Source organism: Carassius auratus, chromosome 25, assembly GCF_003368295.1.
Source record: "Carassius auratus strain Wakin chromosome 25, ASM336829v1, whole genome shotgun sequence".
NCBI classification, from domain to species: domain Eukaryota; kingdom Metazoa; phylum Chordata; class Actinopteri; order Cypriniformes; family Cyprinidae; genus Carassius; species Carassius auratus.
The window spans coordinates 19,851,428-19,874,799 of record NC_039267.1 but is presented as its reverse complement, the minus strand read 5'-3'; the positions used below and the strand labels follow the sequence as shown (position 1 = coordinate 19,874,799).

General features: G+C 37.1%; 1 protein-coding gene across 1 annotated transcript; it reads right to left on the bottom strand.

Annotated features, from left to right (window-relative positions):
• Window positions 1-4,607: 4,607 nt before the first annotated feature.
• Window positions 4,608-22,397, bottom strand: LOC113043675 (protein fantom). Its single transcript, XM_074559806.1, is given in 15 exon segments — window positions 4,608-4,732; window positions 5,744-5,802; window positions 5,804-5,830; window positions 5,972-6,056; window positions 7,068-7,279; window positions 11,463-11,540; window positions 11,826-11,941; window positions 12,056-12,291; window positions 15,000-15,131; window positions 15,475-15,690; window positions 15,779-15,919; window positions 20,412-20,533; window positions 21,282-21,336; window positions 22,146-22,270; window positions 22,390-22,397. Coding segments are annotated over 15 exon segments (1,737 nt in total).
• Between the last annotated feature and the right edge of the window lie 975 nt (window positions 22,398-23,372).

The window sequence follows — 23,372 nt, the reverse complement described above, 5'->3', positions numbered from 1 at the left end:
AACACTTCAAATTGTGCATTTTTCCTTAATCATACACACCTGATTCAGGTCTTCAGCTCATTAGTAGAGACTCTGAAGTTTCTAGAGAACTGAAATTGGTGTGTCACAGAAGTGGAGACCACCAGTGTTGGGGTGCCTCAAGGACCAGGGTTGGAACCACTGCACTAATGCAATACAATGTTTTTAAGTGTCTATTATGGAAATACTGTTTTTAAATGACCATGGTAATACATATGGGGCATGTACCATATTTCTGGAATTTTGCTATTAAAATATTTGGATACCATATTTGAATGAATTAATATTTAAATAATGTATTTTTGGGTATATACCATAGAAATATATATATATTTTTTGAGATATGCAATATAATAATTACATAGAATTTTAGGCATACCATATTTATGCCAAAAAAACTTGGTAATAGTTATGTTATTATCATGTTATTACCATTTTATATCATCATTGGGCCACAGTATGGCCATTTTTTTATGGTTTATGGCCATGCAAGATATATATAAAATTCTGGGCATGAACCATAGTTATGCCAAATAATAAAAAAGTAATAATTGTTATTACTGTGTTATTACCATCAGTGCGTCCTGGTACTGCTGCTGTACTTTTTTTTTGCTTTACATTGTTCTAGTAAATTATAATAGATATATTCCTGTTTCCAACAAACCTGACAAATCGATCCTAAAACTGGAACTGAAGCTGGTCACCAGCTATGAGAGCTCAATCATGATGACCAGTATGATCAGGTGAGTTTTTTCAGTCTCATGCTGGTTTTGGCTGATCATTCAGCATGGCACACTAACCAGTTTGTGCCAGTAACAGACCAGCACTGCCCATCAAAACCAGGTAGGAACCGGTCCAAACCAAATTCTCTTTCTCTATAACTCTCTTCTCTTGCTCATCTAAATACACTTCCACTACAGAAAGAGAAATCTGCCTACATTAAAAAAGAGGCAGTGTGATAGAGGCTCCTGTCTTCATGCACCCCTGATCATGCGGTTGACAGGCCTGCGGCGCCGGAACGGGCTGCTGGGCAGGAGCTTGAGTGAGTGTAATGAAACCCACCGACAGGCCCGGCGATACAGCCGTCCCGAACCAGAGCACTTCCACCAAATATAGAGCAGAGTCAAAGGTGAGGGACTGGAGAGACAGCAGCGAGAGCAAACATCACGCCTCAGTGACCGAAGTGGGTCTGTCTGTCTCAGACATGCAAAGCGCTGGCCATTTGGACACATGTTTGAGCTTTAAATGACACCATTAGCAATTCATGAAGAGTTTAAGAAAAGTCCTGACAGTCAAACCACCATAGTATTGTATATGCATCTGCGCCAAAACACCAGCGACAAGTAAATTGACTTTCGTCGATGTCTGGAAAATTTTAACAATCACAGACAGTCGAAACATACTTCATAATTAATGAAATACAGTTTGGACCTGGGAAATTATTTTTCAAATATGTTTTTTTTTTCCCAAAATGTTTTCAAATTTATGACGAGTAATTACGTCAAATGTGAATTCGGAAAAGTTTGAAAAAAGTAAAAATGACATTAACTGCTCTAAACTATTGTAACATAAGGACTCAGACTTTATTAACCCTTAAAGAAAAGTAGGCTATACACTTGATGAATAAGCAGCTAACACAGTTAGCAAGTTTTGGTTGCAAATTACTTACTGTGCTCTTGTGAAAAAGAAGTCCTCTAGCATACTTTTAAAATGAGTACTTATCAAATGATACCCTTAGGGGCAAAAACTACATTTATTTTTATAAGACACATGATTGCATTTTTTATTCCAATTAAATAAAATATATTATAGTTTACATTTATATTAGATGCAATTAGCGGAAGTTTGTGCTTTTTGATTGAAACCAGCAAAAAACCTACTTGCAACATTCTTCAAACATTATTTCATGGTTTATAAAAGTAAAATCTATCAATACGCCTAACTAGCCCAGCGCAAACGTAAGAATGTTTCTAAAACTTTTATTTGGTTCCCATAAAAATAACCAAATGGGAACTAAAAACTAACATGATGGGGGTGTTCTTTTTCAGGTATCTAAAAGGATCACTTAACTATTTAAACTACTTTAAATTGTGACAGAAACTGTATTTTCCTTTAGTTAAGTGCTAAAGTCAAAGTCTTCAACACCGTTTCTATCACAACATTAACTTTTATCGTGTCATATCAATTATAAAGCTTCAGGTTTAACTAAATGTAAGTGCAAGGTGCCCTCCGAGAGACAGTTAGGTTGATATTTCCTCGACTCGCTCCGCTCTAGATTCGTTTAGTATCTGCCGGCGGTAAGTGGCCTTTGTGGGCTCAGGTTATCCTTGTCACCAAAATGACACTTCCCTCTTGTCCTAACACGTCTAATTGAGGAGCGGCCCTGTATCATTTCCCAGAATGCTTAGCGGTGATTTGACAGATGGGCCAAGAGTGGAAAGGGGGGGCTGGGGGCCACCCACCCGCCTGTCACAGCTGTCAAAGGGCTGCGCTCCAATCATCTTCACATGACAACACGACCCGCCCCACATCTTAGCTCTGAATGGCTAATGAGACCCCGTGGGACACCTTTTCTTGTCCTCTTTTCAGGTGGCAGGGTCATTTGCATGATAGTGGTGAGAGGGAACATGCGGAAGAGAGGGAAAGCTGACAGAACTGGACGGCAGTGCTCGTATCGACCGATGATATTGATCAAGTCATGTGCTCGGCTAATGATGCTGCCTGGCTGAACACATGAACCCCGTTAGAGAGATCTTTAGCCATCCAAGACCCAATACTGATGTACAGTAGCTCAGCCTCACTGAAAGCTCTGTCAAAATGTTTCTGGAGAAAGATACAAATTATTTTGCGTTGTTAGCATGAGATGGTTTGTTAGCTTTGGACTTCATTGACGTTTTTAGTACATGTTCCTTCTTATTGTCCTTCTTACTATAATATTATAAAAAAAAGGTTGTCTTCGTTCATCAAAACATGAGAACTTTACAATATATTCTCCATTCACTTTTTGAATTGGGATTTTTTTAAAGTATTTATTAAAGCATTATAAGCCATGAACCAAACCAAACCGATACGAGGAGAATCGCAGCAGTACTATCTTTCTATGCAATTGAAAATCCGACAATTGACAAAGTATTTAAGACAGATTTAATGAGGGGAAAAAACTACAATCCCATGGGCCATCACAAATTACAATCAAATTAAAACAATAGAGAAACGTAAAAGTATCCATGTAAAGATGGTGATATAAATAAGATATTCAAGTTTATTGCAAAATATGCATATTAAATATGTTCAAATGTTTAAGTGTTTTGAGATCATGGAGAGACTCAACAAATGCATATACCATCAATTAACAACCTCAGAGCTCACAGTAGCTCTGTCTTTGAAGGTTTATAAATTATAATTAAACATAATTTTCTCTATGGAGAACATGAATGGCATTTTTAGTTCCAGATTGTGACTTTTGCATTCTATTAAGGGGTCAAAGTTTGACTAGTTCATGTTGTTAGTACAAATAATGGAAGACGTACTCCTGCCATGCACAGTATGTGCCAGCCAAGCAACTACCATTGAGATAAATGCTAACGGCTACATAGTATCTGCACTTGGTTTCGGCAAACTCTCAAATATGCATATTTTGTCAACATTTACTCCACCACACGTGGCTCTATTACTGTGTGAAACACTTTCACACACATACACATATGCATATACACATTTATTATTATTTTTTGCCTCTCTGTTTTGTTGGTCCATACTATAAAACTCAATGGGTCCAAAGTTCTTCAGAATATCTTTTGTATTCAGCAGAAGAAAGTCAGTTCCTATAAAATTCTAATGGATTCTAAACGCAGTTTCAACTTCAAGTAAAAAAAATATGTAGGTTTTAAGAAAATCAGAAAACAAAATGAATTACCACTAAAACCCTTTAATACATTACTCTGAAATGTCCATGAATATAAAACATTTATAGGGCTGTCTACAAAGGTTTGCAGTTCGTTCAAAATAAAGCATCTATACCTCAACAAAAGATACTAAATCTGAATTGCACTCTCTTATGCAGACCAACACAGAAATATCAAATAATCTCCAGTGCAGATAACAGCAACACTTCACACACAATCGCACACACCAAAACAGAAGAAGTGCCTGCGCGAGCGCCACAGCTCGACACGCGTGAAAATCTGCATTAGCATTTTAAAGAGCTTGATTTAATCCCATTAAATCCAGTTAGATTTCATTTTGCACCTTCAATAAAATATCGGCGCCTGCCACAGCGCTGCCTAATGAGGCTTAACAGCCTTTTCATTAAGCAAAGTTATTAAAGGTCTAAACATCAGCACTCCATCAAACGCAACACTGGAGGCCATAAAGAGAAACATTAGGAGATGATTTCACACCGTAAGGGATCAAAGCCGCATGATGGTGTTTACATAAAGGACTGTTTTATTCCCATATGTTTAAAACCAAACCGACCGCCCCATGCATTACATTTCATTTCATTTCAGTGTATCTAATTATATACAAAAATGATTTAGGGGACATTTAATATTGCTGATTGGGAAAAGTAAATCATTGGTTTTGGTAAATTAAGCAACTGTAGTTAGTGGACGATCTTGCTCTGGATCTTTCATGATGGGTGTTAGAGTCTCCAGAGCTTCGACAGTAACAACTAGATGGCTGATAACTTCACTGCTGTCCTGAACGTCCACAACTACAGTGAGGGACAGAAAAACACGGAAAGTTTTAATGGTCAGCACATGGCTCTTTCCATTAATAGGACACACATTGTTTTATCATTATTGAAAAAGGCACGAATATCATGTTTTTGGAGAAAACACTACTATATATGGTAGATAAACTAATATATAATATGAAATGAAAAACAAACACAACAAAAAAACATTGAATGTATGTGGCATATGAAAAATTTTATATCACACAGTAATAATAGGCTATTTATAGTCTGTTTAATCTGCATTCAATTAAAAATTAATAAGAATAAGTTTTACCAATTACCAAAAATTCTAAATGTATGTGTTTGAAAAAATGTGAATGCCACAGTTACCCATGAAAAAAATTTAAAATAAAATTTGACACCCTGGAAGTGACATAAATTAGATTAGTTTTTACATAAATTGTATTCATTAAGCTCACCCATTAAACCCTGTTGCTAAAGTCACATTAAAAATACAAATATTTTTATTATAAATATTTTTTTTCAATTTATGAAAAATTACGAAACTATGAAAAAGTTTATCAATGTTTTACAAACTTTCTTCCCAAACAACCTAGACCCTGCCAAGCAATATTTTCAACACCGTTACTTGCAAACCTACAATGCTTTGGCATCTTTCTTATAAATGTAATGTATAATGTATAAATGTATATAATATATAAAGAATACTGGGTTAAACTGTCTCTCAAAATTTGGTAACAGGGTTGAAGGAGAAAAAAAGCAAATCCCATATAAAATTCATCTAAAATAAACCAAATCATGTAATGTATATAGTTTGACCATCTGAGGTGGACAATCAACACTGATAACTTGTTGAAAACAGAGTGTTCAAGGTCCTATTTAATATTATATTTATGGAGATGACTAAGTAATCCAATATTTAAGATAACATAAACACGCACCACTCTAATATTCACACTAATCTCAAAACTTTTGTTTTGACAATAATTGCATGATAGCAATAAAAAAAAAAAAAAAAACACTTACTGTTGACGCTGAAGACCTTCATGTCTCTGCGTTTCTTCATGATATTGATGATACGCAGAAGGGTTGCTCAACAATGTGAACTTTATACTGTCACAGCCAATGAAAGGGTTAGCTGCTTATTTGAGTTAGATAACACAGTGTAGTATATGTTACAACAATATACTTTACATGACAAATAAATGAGCCACAAAGAAACCTGATTATAGATCAGAAAGTGTCAAGTGTCACTGCTCAAGTTATTTGTTCCGGCCCTCCAGCACTGCCCTCTGAGTTTGCCGCCTGTGTTGCTTACTCTCCTTATCCACATGGATCACTGTCAGAACATTGTATGTTGTTCAGGACTTTTTCTTTAATTTGATTAATTACTGATGAAGAATGTTTATCTGCCATTGTTTAGTAAACTAATACAGCTACAAGAACCAATTATGTGGCTAAGCAAGGTATTAAAGAGTATAAAAATAAAAATGGTGGGCAGTCAATGTGGCTGATAAATGTACTTTGGATTACCCTAGTATCTCTCAAACCTGTTCCTTCAAGCCCTCAACACTACTCGTTGTGGATGCCTCTCTAAAATAGTGTAGTGTCGGGGTGCCTCCAGGAATAGGGTTGGAAAGCATTGGATTACCCAATTAATCTAAATGGAGTCATTAATTTAAACCAGGAGTCTCCAGTCCTGCTCTGGAAAGCTACAGTCCTGCAAATTTCAGCTCCAATCCAAATCAAGCACACCTAAACCAGTTAATCAAGGTGTCCAAGGCTACTTGATCAGTTCAGGCAAGGGTGTTGGGGCAGAGATGGAACTGAAGTCTGTAGGACAGTAGTAGGACAGTAGCTCTCTCTAGAAGCAGGACTGCTTTAGATCAACTCACCCATGTTTTCTAGTTGGTCAAAAACTGAAACCACTAAGTTTCATGAGCTTAGCATTAAACCGTCAAAATCAAGCAGAGTTGGAAGCTTCTAGAAGACCTTGATTAGCTGGTTCAGGAGTGTTTAAATAGAGCTAAACTCTGAAGACATCAAATGTGTGTGTCCAAGACATCAAATGTGTGTGTCAGATAAGCGGGACATCAAAACATGCTGTGATAGGGGTTCTCCAAGACAGGAACCACTATTGTAGACCAAAGCAGAGAAGTGCAATTTTGAGTCTATGGTGGCTTAAGAAGGTTTGAGGTGTAGAACCTAAAACTGGTCAGAAAAAAAAGTTCAGAGATGGCCTAATCAATGCACCACTTTTCACAACTTGATACCATAAGATTCAATATGCTGCCATAGATACTAAAGCAGAAAAATCTGCATGGAGATTAGTATGAATGTGGTTGTTCACCATTGCTGAAGTTGTAGGAGATGCTGTATCCAGGCAGAGGCTTCTCCAGGGACAGCGGGGTCTTGACTGACGGCAGGCCCAGGAAACAGTACTCCACAAACAACTGGACGATTCCACTGTCTTCTGCCACTCTTGAGCCTAGTTTCAGATTCAGAGACATGATCTCCACACGAATGCACTCGGACGGCTGGTGGAGCAAGGCATCGCATGACCTTATCACAACTGACATTCAACCTCACACCAACTGACATGTTGAGACTCGCTGTGCATCTTCAGGGACTCCAATCACTCTCTACTTCTGACAGGACATCCGTGAAGATTATTCCACCGTATGAAATGACGGATGATGGAAAAACTCTCTTTCCTGATGTAGACATGTAACGTGAGTTGGAGATGCTTTGTCTCTCCGTGCATCATTGGATTCAATCTGTCAAACATGCCGTCCACATTGTTGGAGTGTTTAAGCCATTACGCTTGTGCTGACAGCAGATCTCTGTTGCGTTCTACACTCCTATTAGGACAGAGGCCTAAGCTGACTGTTTAAATCTCTGAATGCTCATCGCTAAGTTGTAGGATAAATGAATAACAAAAATATATTTAAAATGAACTTTTATCAGCAAGGAACAAAAAATACAATATCCTCCTGAGACCCAGTGATTTATTTTTGTCCTTTGTTGAGGATGTCAACTTTCTTTGAGACTATACACTTCGTAGATTGGTCAGAGATACCAAGTAAATATGTTTCTTGTGATCATCATTCCTGCATTTGTTTGATCAAAAATCTAGAAATTAATATTAAGTATTTAATATATCGGTCAAGCACGGTTCATTTGTAAAACATAGACAGATGCAAAGTGATACAACACATCTGCTTTTTTTATGCTGTGAGCTCTGAGCAGGAATAATGCTTGCATCTTCTGTATTATGATCAGTTGATAATACAGAAGTAAAGCACTAGAAGATCATTAGATGGATCATTCCTAGTTCTCATTTCAAACTGCAGTGCTTTACAACTATAGGACAGGAATAGCTAAATAAACGTATCACTGTATCTAAACCAACAACATGTTTATAAGATCCTGTACCCACTAAAGTACTGAAAGAGTTTGTTACCTGTAGCCAAAGAACCGCTTCTCAATATCATTAACTCGTCATTATCTTTAGGTCACGTCCCAAAACCATTCAAGCTGGCGGTTATCAAGCCTCTTATTAAGAAACCAAAACTAGATCCTAGTGAACTGGCAAATTATAGGCCTATTTCAAATCTTCCATTTATGTCTAAAATTTTAGAAAAATGTCTGCTCAATTGAGATCCTTCCTGCAAAAAATAAATAAATAAAAAGATCTGTATGAATAATTTCAGTCAGGTTTCAGGCCCCACCATAGCACAGAAACTGCACTTGTTAAAATGACAAATTACCTGCTTCTTGGGTCTGATTGAGGCTGCATCTCATTGCTAGTCTTACTTGATCTTAGTGCTGCGTTCGACACCATAGATCATGACATACTCATAGATAGATTACAAAACTATACAGGTATTCAAGGGCAGGCTCTAAGATGGTTTAGATCCTACCTGTCTGATCGCTACCATTTTATTTAAATGGGGAGTCATCTTATTTATCACCAGTAAAATATGGAGTGCCACAAGGATCCGTCCTAGGTTCCCTTCTATTTTCAATATACATGTTGCCCCTTGGTAATATTATTAGAAAATACGGAATTAGTTTTCCACTGTTACGCCCGTTTCACACATACTCCCTCTGCGGTGCTTATGCGTTGCATATTTTTTTACGCACCCAGGTTAACGGATTCCAGCGTTCACATTGCACGCGGTTGCGGTCCGTCAATGCGTTCCAGGAGCAGTGCGTCTGCAGCAGTGCGGCGATCGTTTATGTACTGAGTCTATTTTTGCAGTGCTGCATGCGCTGAATTAAAGTGACAGCGCGTTGTTCGCGGTAAAAATTAACATGTATACTAATCAAAGCCTACTGTGTTTCACACGCAACACATGGGTTTTGGCTTGATTTAAAACAAGAAAATGAGCAACTTTATGAAAGTTGAGAAACAAGGCATCTTTATAAATGCACTTTTATAGAGGCAGAAAAACAAAGTTATTTAAGACCATTTGGATTGCGTGTAATAAAGATTTAAATGCAAAAGACACGAGAGTCGACTGTTTCTGTCTGTGGTGATTTTTTTTTTGAATGTTTGTGATATCCTAACAAGAAAAGTAGGCTAATGTTGTGTTTAAATGTGTTGCAGCTTGTTTCAGCAACTTATTATAAAAACCCAGCAGTCAAATGCATGAGTAATACGTTGTTTATATTTGAATTTAAATATGTCTATTAAAGATTGTTACTGTACTGTGATGAAAGAGTATCACAATGCTTAAAAAGCTTATTGATTTTATTTATTTATTTATTTTACATGATTTGATATCAAAATAATGGACAAAGCCTGTGTTTTGTGGCTTAAACAGCCGCGGATCAGTAGCGGACTGCAAATGCGTCCTGTGTGAAAGCACAATGTGTCCGTGCTGCTTCAGCACCACATACGAAACGCACTCGGAGTGCAGACGCACTGCAGACGGATTATATGTGAAACAGGAGTTATGCTGATGATACTCAGCTATATATCTCAACGAGACCAGATGAAACTTCTCAATCATCTAAGCTTACAGAGTGTGTTAAAAATGTCAAATTAGTTTCTCTTATTAAATTCGGATAAGACAGAGATAATAATTATTGGACCAAAAAATCCATACAGAGAATCTTGTAGATTACAATTTGCACTGCTACTTCCTCTACAATCAAAAATCTGGGTGTTATATTAGACAGCAACTTGTCTTGTGAAAATCATATTTCCCATGTTACAAAATCTGCATTCTTCCATCTTAGAAACATTGCCAAGCTACGAAACATGTTATCTGTTTCTGATGCAGAAAAGCTAGTTCATGCATTGATGACCTCTAGACTGGACTACTGTAATGCACTTCTAAGTGGTTGTCCTGCATCTTCAATAAGCAAGCTACAGGTAGTCCAAAACACAGCAGCTAGAGTCCTTACCAGGTCAAGAAGATAATATCATATTATGAGACACACTCTCGCTGTTTAATCATAACGCATCTCTTTCACCAAGCATTCGAATAATGTATCTCTTAAATTGTGAGTGTAGTTGCTTCTGATCTAATGTGCATTCTTCTTCATTAGCTTGGGTTAAACTTATTAATTTTACTTTGTTGGAACATCAGCTATGCTAATGATGTCTCTATTTGTTTCTATGTTTTGCCAGAGTAACTAGGATTTACACAAGCTCCAGTCTGGATCCAGAACAGCTGAAAAGAGATGATGTAAACCCTCAGAGGACCTCAGATGATGCTAACCCTGAATCAACCAATAGAACTAACAAATATTGCTACAAATGTGACTTCATCATATAAGAATTGCGGTTAATAATGTTCATCGTCTGGCTGACTACGTCTTGTATTAATTTTTCTGAAAAATCCTGTCATACGCGCACAAACTGACAGTCACCACTTATAAGCTACTACAAAATATTGTAATTTTCTGTAAAGTTGCTTTGTAATGATTTGTATTGTAAAAAGCGCTATACAAATAAACTTGAATTGAATATGGCAGTTGTTGGTGAACGGTTTGGGCTGTTTACTTTCATGTTGTCCATCTCTCTTTGGTCTCAAGTGGCTCGCAGAGAGAGAGATGTTAGACATCAACACTTTAAAGACAGCCTCTTGGCCAAGGTCAACACACATTAACATTTATGTTGTTGGTTGTCAACAGGAAACACATCAGATTATTGGCAGCAGTGAATGAAATATTAATGATTCTCATCTCATTCGTAAAACAATAGCACAGTTGTTTCCTCATATAAAACTGAATACTAACACTCAGCCATAAGTATTGGTGTGCCAAAAAAAAAAAAAAAATCATATGTTGCTGTACTGAATACAAGTTATACTCAGGGCTAAAGCACAGGGGCCTTCCTGCCCACAATAACACAAACAAAAAACAAACTTTTTTTTATACTAGAAGCACCTTAAGTTTTGTCATATTGCATCCAATTAGAGTTTAACTTTAAAACTGAACTTAAACCTTTATAAATAAAACAAAGTCAATATTAAGTCACTTGCATGTCTTTCCGAACATATATGAATTTATTTTATCTGTGAAACACAAAATTAGATGTTTTGAATGATGTTCAAGCTGCTCTTTTCCAAACAATGAATCTAAACTGTGGACAAAATCCATTTTGACAAAATCCAAGTCACAACAATTAATCAGGGCAGGGAAACCAATACAAATTCAACCAAATTATCATAGCCTGGCATGCATAGACAAATCAAATACCAATAACTTTAATTCTGGCTGAATATTTTACCATAACTCCGAGTCCAAAAACACACCTGTTGATGGCTCTTGCAGCTCCTCAGAAATCTCCAACTCATCAGACTGAGAACTGCAGTGATCACCTTTTAACTTTTTACATGCTTATTGAATTCCTTATTTAAATAGTAAACTTCACATGGTTTAACATTGATGCTGGGGTCACAGATGATGATGGCTCTTCATCATCAGCGGCTGAAGTCAGCTCCATCTTGTGATTATTAGTACAACCACACAAAATACATAATCATAACACCACATACAGAATTGCACAAATGGTACAGGATAATACTCAGGGTTAATTAAAGCCTTAAATCAAGCAATTAAATCAATGCTTGATTTCGCTAACATCACTAACTAAACAAGAGCAGACTTTTCTTTTACCTGTTTTTCAAGCTCTGTGACATCTGTAAAAGAAACTCTTTTACTAGTTGATTTTGGAAGAGTTCGCTGTCTGGGTTTGGGCAGTGAGGTCTATAGTGTAAAGGGGAAAAAGTGATGATAAAATAAAATAAAATAAAAGGCATGGCGGACTGATTCATGTACTGTATGGTCCTGGATGCTAAGGTGTCTTGGGGATGCCATTACCTCAGAAAGAGTTGGTTGAGGTATTAGTGAAGGGTCTTTGGTCATCGGTTGTGTCTCTGTCTGTGTTTTCTCCTAGTCTTGAGACATCGTTCTCTCCGGTGTCGTCCTGCTGGTGATCTCAGTCTGTTGTGCGGTGATAGCCGAGGATGCTGGAGGGAAGTACATGAATGTCCATTTCAGAGTCATACTGATTTGGCCACTTTTAAGTCCCTCGGGGTCTGTGAGCTCAAATATACCTAAAAAAAAAAAAAAAAAAAAATCAAATCACAAGATAAATACCAACATGAAAAAGGTTTCTCTAAGCCTCTCTAATTTTTTATAATAATAATAATATTAAATCAAACTAATAATCAAAAAAATCTAACTAACTAATCATAATCAGCAGTGTTGTCAGCAGTGTTGTCCAACAAAAATATCTAAACATCTCAGATCTTTTGTTGGTAGAGCAACTCTTTTCAGAAAAAAAGTATATCCTCAAACTATTTTACAATATTAAAGGTCCCGTTCTTTGTGCTTTTTAGAAGATTTGATTGTGTTTACAGTGTGCAATATAACTTTCGTGTTCATGTTTCGTGTGTAAAAAAACACAGTATTTTTCACACAATTCACCTATCTGTATACCGCTGTTTTCACTGTCATAAAAACAGGCTGATGACTTCCTTGTTCTATAAAGTCCCTCCTTCAGAAATATGTAATGAGCTCTGATTGGGCCAGCGGTTCCTGTCACCTTTATTTATATATAGTGCTTTAAACAAAATACATTGCGTCAAAACAACTGAACAACATTCATTAGGAAAACAGTGTGTCAATAATGCAAAATTATAGTTAAAGGCAGTTTATGTCATCTCTGTTCAGTTTAAATAGTGTCTGTGCATTTATTTGCAATCAAGTCAATGATATCGCTGTAGATGAAGTGACCCCAACTAAGCAAGCCAGAGGCGACAGCGGCAAGGAACCGAAACTCCATCGGTGACAGAATGGAGAAAAAACCTTGGGAGAAACCAGGCTCAGTTGGGGGTCAGTTCTCCTCTGACCAGACGAAACCAGTAGTTCAATTCCAGGCTGCAGCAAAGTCAGATTGTGCAGAAGAATCATCTGTTTCCTGTGGTCTTGTCCTGGTGGTCCTCTGAGACAAGGTCTTTACAGGGGATCTGTATCTGGGGCTCTAGTCGTCCTGGTCTCCGCTGTCTTTCAGGGCAGTAGAGGTCCTTTCTAGGGGCTGATCCACCATCTGGTCTGGATACGTACTGGATCCGGGCGACTGCAGTGACACTCTGATCTGGACACAGACTGGATCTGGTGGCCACGGTGACCTCGGAATAAGAGAGAAACAGACAAATATTAGCGTAGATGCTATTCTTCTAATGATGTAGCAAGTACATCGGGTGTTATGGGAAGTGTTTCCGGTTCCGGTTTAACAAATCCTTTAACGGATTTGGATATTAAAAGCATATTAGTATGTTATGTGTAAGCCAGGTTAAAGAGATGGGTCTTTAATCTAGATTTAAACTGCAAGAGTGTGTCTGCCTCCCGAACAATGTTAGGTAGGTTATTCCAGAGTTTAGGCGCCAAATAGGAAAAGGATCTGCCGCCCGTAGTTGATTTTGATATTCTAGAGCACTATTCGAATGGGACTAGTTTTCTAAATATACCATATTTAGAAATTTAGATTCTTACCAACTGACATCTGCGATTTTCATGTACCAATTCGGACAGGCGGGAGGGTCTGATTTGTGTATCTGGGCGTCACAGAGATCACGCGCTCTGTATGCGTGCATTGCATTCATTCAGAATGATTGCCTTAGTATTATTACACAATAAATACTAAATGGCTAGTATAGCAAAACCATGTTAATGTGTGGTTCCTTTAGTTTAACTGGTTTTCCTTTTTTTTATTAAATATAATTAAAACATTATGTAACTGAGTAAACGCGAGTAATCTTACCTGATGCTGATATTACAATAGCCGGTATTAACAGTTTACTTGATCTTGCTCTTGATTTTATTATTTTTATTATTTTTTTATTATTACTTCTTTGCCGGTAAGCAAATATATCAAACATGTGCACGGTAAGAGCATCTTCGGTAATTCACGTTGGCCAAAACACACATGGAAACGTGTTGTGAAATAAAATATCACCGGCAATCACAGACATTCGCATTCGGACGGGATTAGTTTTCTCAGAGGATCACGGAGTTTGCTGAAAAACAGTAGGTAATTTGCTCTGGAATTATCACAGAGGTTGTGTGAGAAAAACACAGACGTGGCAGATTCGGACGGGATTAAAATCACCAAGTACGTCTGTGAAACACATATTTCTCTTACGACCCCCTGTAAAACTAGTCCTGTCCGAATAGGGCTTAGGTATTATCAAATTGCCTGAGTTTTGAGTTCCTGTGTTGTGAATCGTTTACTGTCGAGATGCACATGAAAATCGCATTCTGTTTTTTTGCACAGCCCTAACATCTATGGTTACATAAATTGTAACCATTGATTTCTTAGTACAGCGTCCCTAGGAAGGCCAAACAAAGATGGTTGGACTTCGAGATGAAAATAACAGCGTTTCGATGACATGGCGACAAACACAAACGCAACTCTTCGGCTTCTCCGTCAGAGCGTAACAAGACCGCGACCCCTTTTTGTGTATTCCTGTGGGTGGAGGTTAGTAAAAAAACTGTTTTAGTGAAGTCATTACTGCAGGAAGTAGAGGGATGTAGTCCAAACGGGTCGTTCGATGTAGGTGAATTCTGTTAAATAAAATATCTCGCTTGGCATTGAACTTTGAGCTTTAGAATTTTACAGATATTATTTATACTCTAACAGCAACATTACACACTAACTAAAGTTTAAAACATGGGATCACGAAGAATGGGACCTTTAATTGTTTTCTTCAATTTTCTTCCCAATGTTCCTAGAACACACAAGACAAGTGTTTGTCCTCACCAGTGATGGTTTTATCGTGAGCCAGCGAGATGAGCGGTACTCTAGTCTTGCCCAGATACAGCTGTTTCTTGACATCCAGATCATCAAACACATACAACACCAGAGCCTTTGACTTCAGGAACCGTTACGAATGTACACACAAAACGAGGGATCCAGTTGCAGTGTTTAATGGGAAATCCAAAAATCTAATCCAAAACAGGCAAGAGGTCAATAACAATGAAAGAAGTCCAAAAACAAGAAACATGAAAAACACTGGAAACACGAGAAAGCAGGGTGACATGAAACAAGGACTCCATGAAACAGAGTGGGGACAGCTGAGTGCAATTAACAGGTGTGCAATTAACAGTGATGAATGGGACACAGACTTGTGGGAAATGTAGTGCCTGCAGTGGGATGACTCTATGGGGAAGTAAGACCAATAGTGGACACCAGGGGAAACACAGACCAGACACTGTGACAGGAACGCATTAGAGATCAGAGTTCATGGCCACTGGAAAGACCATGTGTTCTTCAAACTGCGGCTCATTGGTGGAGGATATGATTGGAGCATCATGGTCAGGGAAGTGGTAGAGTTTGTAGTGGCTAGGTTGGGTGTGAGGACCTCTGGATCTGAGATCACAGCAGGAGTGTATGCTGATGTTTAGTTAATTTAGATCACTGTCCATCAATCATAAAGAACTGGGGAACAGACCTGATGAAGTCTGAATAGAAAACAACAAAGGTCAAGTAATTTTAGCATTTTCAAAGCAGGAAATGGTGCCCTAGATGGGGTTGTAAACAGTACTGGCTGTCCCTCATGCTTGTGTTAAGGTAACCAAGTGCTTTGACTCTCTCCTTATTAAGGCCAAGGGCTAGTTCCATAGGAACCCTGAGTTTGAGCCAGTATACAGCACCAAACACCTGGATATCATCTGTTACACCTGCAAATGGATTAAAAACACTTTTATTTATCATCAAAAAGTTTATCTCACTAATTAATATAATATACAAGTTTCATAAATAGATAAATAAATAAATGACCAGCACCTGTATTTTCTGTCCTGTTTTTAACTTCACCTCATCAAAACGCTCTGTTTGACTATGCTTGGAGGATTGTAGACTCGGAAGTAAATGCCCACTAATATGATTGGCTAATAGTTGTGTATGTTTGACAGCGTACATTCCTCACAGATGGATGCTGCTCTTGGTTTAGGTTAAAAACGCATGAATAAGTAGTGCATTTCAAACTATACATCAGACAAAGTAATAGTGATATCTTTAAAAACAAAAAAAAATACATTAATAAAATTTTACTCAGACTTGTGTGTTGCGCCATTACTTTCGAATCCAATATAGTCAGCACAGCATATTATTTTAGTTTCAATCTTTCTGAAAATCCTGCATCACATTGTGCCTTATTTGTAAAAAAAAATCTGTGATAAACTGAAGTGAACAAAGGACCGAGTTCTTACTCACTTTGTCTGGCACTTTATAAAAAAATTTATCAAATGAAGAGTATAATTAGGTTTTTGTGTAGACCTGCATTTGGCGCTTTTGTCATTTATCTATTACGTGTGCGAATCGGTGGGCAGGGCTAAGCAGGCAGTGCTGTAGAATCGTTTGACGGGGTTAGGCAAGCAGTAATGTAGAATCAGTGGGTGGGGCTAAGCAGGTATTGAAGTAGAATAGGTGGGTGGGGCTAAACAGGCCCAAGAGGGTCTGGCTGCAGACTTGCACTTGCACTCTCAGACTTGCATTCTCAGACACTTGCACTTCCGCTAGTGACGTCACTTGCAGTCTTTATTTTGTTGAATTTTTTATTATATTTTGTTTGAATTTCCCAACATTTTATAACAGTGGCCAGGTGGCGATGAGAGGAAAAAATAAACTAAATTACAATGTCACTTGCAATCGCTACTTTCACTCTCCGCTACCTGTGATGTCACTTGCAATCAACACAAATCGTGGAGACAAGCCGCTGTGGTAATTTAGTAATTACTGTAACATACAGGGTCCTGCAATAAAAAGACAAGACCGGCACATCCGTGGCCAGAACACCAGAATATGAACGCTTGCGCAAAGTCTATTACATCATAGAGTGGCACATTCCACAAGCTGATGTTTTTGACAGACTGGCTTCGATATAAGCTGTTTTTAGACTAACAAGAAAGTTTTGAGTTCTAAAACTCACAGGATGTTTTTATAGTGCAATGACCTCTTATATATACAAGTGAATTTCTAGAAGGTTCTTGCCTCAAGCCAATTGGAGCGTTTTATCAAGCTCATCTGAAACATCATCGCTGGTCACATCAGGTCTAAACACATAGGTCTTGGTTCCATATGCAATGTCCTTCAGCTGGGCTGGAAGGACACAGGTAGAATTAGTTTTACTAAGCATGACTGCAGCATTGGAAATCTGGAAGTTTTTTTTTGTTTGTTTTTTATCTTGGAAGCTCTCATGTTCAGAAGCTGAGCCAGCTTCTCTGACTTCGATATATGTTTTAAGTTTGAGATCGTTCATTGCACGAGTGACAGCTTCAACCTCAGCCTACAAAAACACAGATGAGTCATATGCGGAGAACAGTAAACCCTTGAAGCTACCATGACATGAAATTAAAGGGTTAGTTCACCCAGATAGTAAAATTATGTTATTAATAACTTACCCTCATGTTGTTTCAAACCCGTAAGACCTCCTTTTATCTTCAGAACACAGTTTAAGATATTTTAGATTTAGTCCGAGAGCTCTCAGTGCCTCCATTGAAACTGTGTGTACGGTCTACTGTCCATGTCCAGAAAGGTAAGAAAAACATCATCAAAGTAGTCCATGTGACATCAGAGAATATTTAGTTAGAATATTTTGAAGCATCGAAAATACATTTTGGTCCAAAAATAGCAAAAACTACGACTTTATTCAGCATTGTCTTCTCTTCCGTGTCTGTTGTGAGAGAGAGTTCAAAACAAATCAGTCTGGATATCCGGTTCGCGAACGAATCATTCAGTTCACCAAATTGAACTGAATAGTTTTAAACGGTTTGCATCTCTAATACGCATTAAGTCATTTGTGGATTAAGCTGTTAACTTTTTTAATGTGGCTGACACTCCCTCTGAGTTCAAACAAACCAATATCCCGGAGTAATTCATTTACTCAAACAGTGACTGACTGAACTGCTGTGAAGAGAGAACTGAAGATGAACACTGAGCCGAGCCAGATAACAAACAAAACATTGACTCGTTAACGAGTGAAGAACCGTTTCTGTCAGAGGCGTCTGATTCGTGAACCCGAGGAGCTGATGATACTGCACATGTGTGATTCAGCGTGAAGCAGCGTCTGAACTGAACTGATTGTTTTGGTGATTGATTCTGAACTGATTCTGTGCTAGTGTTATGTGCGTGGGTAAACCGAAGGCTTGAATCAAGGGCAATCATCGCAAATGACGCCATTACGTCGAGCGCAAAAGAACCGGTGAACTGTTTTCTTCAACTGGTTTATTGAATCAAACTGTCCAAAAGAACTACTGGTGATCAGAAAACCAATAAACGGAGGTTTTAGGGGTTTGAAACAACATGAGGGTAAGAAGTTAATTACATAATTTTGCTATCTGGGTGAACTAACCCTTTAAGTTCATAACTCATGTTACTTTAAAGTTGAGATCTACAAATTCGAGCTGGAGTCCAGGCTGAATAAAGTAAATTGAGTCTGAGTCAAGACAGATAGATACCTGAACAGGGTATGAGTCCATGACAAAACCAAGACCATGAAAATATGGTCTTAGACATAAAACAGTCTCTACAATACTGTTCCATTATGCAAAATGTTTTTTTACAGCATAATTATATTTTATCAATTTGGAAGCAATTTAATTGTGAAAAGTGTGTTTTATAATAAAGACAAAGCTGGAAGTCTGGAATAGGATGTGAATGTGCAGTTTCCTTAAACACCACCAGATCCTACTTTTAAAAAGGCTTGAGTTTAACCTTAATTGCATCTCGACACAGTGCCAATGGTAGCTTTTCTTTCAAATGTACTGCTAATTTCTATTGTTTCGGAAACCATTATTAAGTTGACCAACACTAAATCACAGCAGTAACTATTAGGATTTTAGAAATATTGACCAGGAATGTGTTTTAAAGGGACGGTTCACCTAACAATGGAAATTAACCAGTCTCCTCTTGGCTTATATCGAAATGCGATGCATAATTCCTACATCATCCCCCTGGAATGACATTCTATTGTGAACGTGCATACAACAGTTAGCGAAAGTTAGAGATTATTGCTTCTAACATTTTAAATCTGGATATTTTTTTCTTACTGAAACACATCGATTCATTACAGGAGGCCTTTATTCCCCCTCCGGAACTGTGTTAAGGCCCATTCACACCATGAACGATAAATATAAAGATAACGATATTAGCATCCAGACTAGTGGATGATATCTTCTGTTTGTTTTAACCATATGCATGCTAAATTCTCAAACTCGTGACAGTAGAATTGATTATGTTTTTGTGTCAGTGTTTTTTAAAAGTGATTCCAACGATATAGTTTATCTGTCGTTATAGCTGTGGACTTATAATTATAGTTATTGTTCTTGGTTTGAATGGGGCTCTAGGCATGTTTTATTATTGATGGATGCGCTTTATTGGACTTCTTTTGGACTATTGAAAAACACCCATTTAGTGGCACTATAAAGCTTGGAAGAGCCAGGACATTTTTAAATCAATACTGATTGGATTTGTTTAAAAAAAAAAAAAAAAAGGAAGGCATATACACCTAGAATTTCCTGAGGGTGAGTAAATTATGGGATCATTTTTATTTTTGGGTGAACTATCCCTTTAATGAATGAAAAAGGTACTCTTTTCAATCTCTTCTGATCACTAAGGCTGCATTAATTTTATCAAAGCTACAGAAGAAATATTATAACAATTCACAATAAATGTTTTCAGTGTCCCATGATCTTTCAGAATTCATTTTGATATGCTGATTTGTTCAAGAAACTTTTCTTATTATTACGAATGTTGAAAACATTTTTGTGGAAACTGCAATAATTATTTTTTTTCATGATTCTGTGATGACTTGAAAGTTCAAAAGAACAACATACCGGAATATTTGAAATAAAAATCTTTACTAACATCATAAATGTCTTGCGTTTTTACTTATAATTAAGTATTTTGTTTTAAAACTTTTTGTTTGTTTTTTTAAAAGTTATTTTATGTAATTTTCTTTTTGGGTGAACTTCTCCTTCAAATGACTATTTCTTCTCTTCTGCTTCAAATATTGCATCTTACCTTCATGCACTCTTTAATTTCATCCAGTTGTTGTTTCTGCTCGAGGTAACACAGCTGAAGTTCCTTGTTTTCTTGCATCAGTTTTTCATATAAATCTTCTGAAAATAAACTAGCAGTGAGTCTAACACACCAGCGGTCGTGTGTGGTTACCTCTGTCTGCCTTGATCTTATCCAGGATCTGGTTTTTATCAGCGAGGTCCAGCTGGGCCACCTGTAGCTTGAGCTGCTGTTCTTTCGTCTTCCATTTCTGCTCCTGACTCACATCAAACGCACTATTGAAACAGACAAAAAGAAATGCAGGGATGTGCTCAGAGCAGAACGCTCCCCCACAATGCTAGGGATTTGTTGAAATACTCAATACTAAGCATGAGCAAAACCAATAGTAATACCAGAGTTAGTAGGGTTATGCTTTATTATAAGATGTCCTAAGATGCATTCTAATTATACATTTAAGTACGGAGTAATCTTAATTAACTGCATGTACTTACTACATAGTTAGGATTACTTGCATGTAATTATCCACAATAAATTGTAACTATAATATAAATAGTTTAATTGTTTAGTTTTCTGAACTGTAACTAGATGTATCATATTGTACATAAAGTATGTGTGTAGGATGACAGCTGTCCCTCTGGTCCAGAACTCTGCTCTGAATCTGTGTCTCCGGCTGTAAACTCGTCAGTCTCTCCTCACTTCATCCGATGCATTATGACTGGCCTTCAGAGACTTCATACTCTACACACACACACACACACACTCTACTAACACTGCAGTTGCTATTAACATGACCACCAGCAGAGGGCGCAACAAATGAGACACTTGCATATCATTGTTCCTTTATTGATTTTGATTGCTTCCATTGTCCTCATTTGTAAGTCACTTTGGATAAAATGACTCCTGCTAAATGACTAACGTAAATGTAAAATGTCCACGAGTGTTGTGTGTTTGTCGGCAATCACAGGTTGTGGATTTCAGCATGGGCCTCATCCAGCAGACTGTGTCCACAGTGGGGCAACAAACCCTGGGGTCTTCAGAATTTCTCCAGAACCTCTGTTTTTACACATCCTAGATAACACTAAATACAAAAAATAGACACTTTGAGAATATATTTAGAAGTTATGAAAATACTCTAACCCCCAAAGTAATAACTACATTTGACTAGAATTGATTGATAACACAGAAAATAATATCATTTTGAAAACAGAATAGAATAGAACAGAAATTGCAGAAGACAACAGAGTAGAATTACAATAGAACACAGCATAGTTGGCACTTGGTTGAACAGAAAACAACATAACAGATAGATTAAAGATGAGAATAGAATAAAATAGAATAGAGAACAAAGACAACAAAACAGAATACATAGAATAGAATATAGCAACAGTTTCAATTACAGAATAGAATAGAAAACAATAGAGGGGACAGAACAGAATATCTTATAAACTGAAGAATTAATATAGTAGAATTACAATAGAAGACATACTGTAGTTTTCAGAATAGAAAAAAAAACATGGATTACAGACAAGAATAAAGTACTGTACAAATACAATAGAACATAGAATTGAGATTATATAATATAATGGAATAGAGAACAAAAAACAACAAAACAGAATACAAATAAAACAGGAGAATTTAAGAGTAAACGGAATATACCAACATAATGCAATTTAAATGACATAACAGAACGCAATAGAATGGACAGAACATGATACAAATTGAAGTTAATGGAGTAGATTTACAATATAACACAGTTTGCAAAATAGAAATGAAAGAATTTAGATTCTAGAATATACTGGAATAGAATAAAGATCAGACAACAATAACAGAGCATAACAATATACAGTACATTGCAGAATAGAATAGAATAGAATAGAATAGGTGTACCTGCTTTGGGAGTGTGTTGGTGAGTCTGCGGTGGGATGCTCTGTTCTCCTGCAGCTCCTCCATCATCTCGAGGGCCCTCGCTCAGCTTACGGTCCGTCACCAGACCAATCAACTTGGTGAACATCCTGAAACACCAAAGACATCTTTAAAACTTACTGCACTCTTCTTGTTACTCATCCATTTTTGAGAAGAATACAAATAAACCAGATAATCTGCATGTTAAGAATCTAATGACGGATCAAACCTGTGCATCCTGTCTTCTTATTTGCATGTGTGTTGTTTAAGTGTGAGCATTTCTTCCTGTAGCCGTACAAGTTTTTCCTCTAGATTTATTAATTACAACGTTCTTTATTCATGGCCATGATTTAATTAATCCTTGTTGAGTTTTATAATTAGTAAATCTAGCCAGCATATTCATTTAACTTAAAAGATGAGCCTGAAAGCATGCTAATGTTAAATGTGTAAGATTTAGCATAATGTATTAGTTAAACTTGCTTAATCCTTGTTTTAGTTTGGTAGGTGGCGCTGTCACAAAAAAACTAGGGTCCTATAGCTGGGGTCCTATAGTCGGGGTCCTAAAACTGCAGCCTCTGATTGTGAAAGAACATACTATTGAAAAAGCTTGCAAAGCATTACGAGTGTGCAGTTTACCGCCCCTAGAGGAAGATACTGTACTTGTCTTGACCAAGTTTGACATTCAGAAGTAGAATGCATAGAGTTTGATATGTAAACGTCAAGTGGTGTGTCTTGTTACTTGTTCAAAGAACAATATTTACAACCATCTTTTACTATCATATGTAAATCAGGTTGAATTAAATTAAAACCTTTTAATAAGTTTTCTTTCTGAAATCCATCTCATTGTTAGTGGTTTCTAGAAGAACATTTTGATGGTGGTTTTAGCCACAGAAATAGAATAGTTACCAATACATCATTTAGTTTCAAATAAATACAATCTTCTATTTCAGCTATAAAGGCTGTGACTTGTTACAGATTTCTTATGGAAGATTGTGCGGAAGTTTTCTTTGTCAAAAGCGATGCAGAAAGTCACTACTGACTTTCAGAAATCACTTGCACAGCCTTCCATAGAGTCTCCAGTGTTACTGCATTACTGTTTCAACTTCCAAAGGTGTGTCTTGTTTCTAATTGCTAAATGAACATTTGCTGTTGAATTAAAGAGTATAATAAGTGAAATGTGCTTAAAATTTATTTTAAGTTGATTCTCAAAAT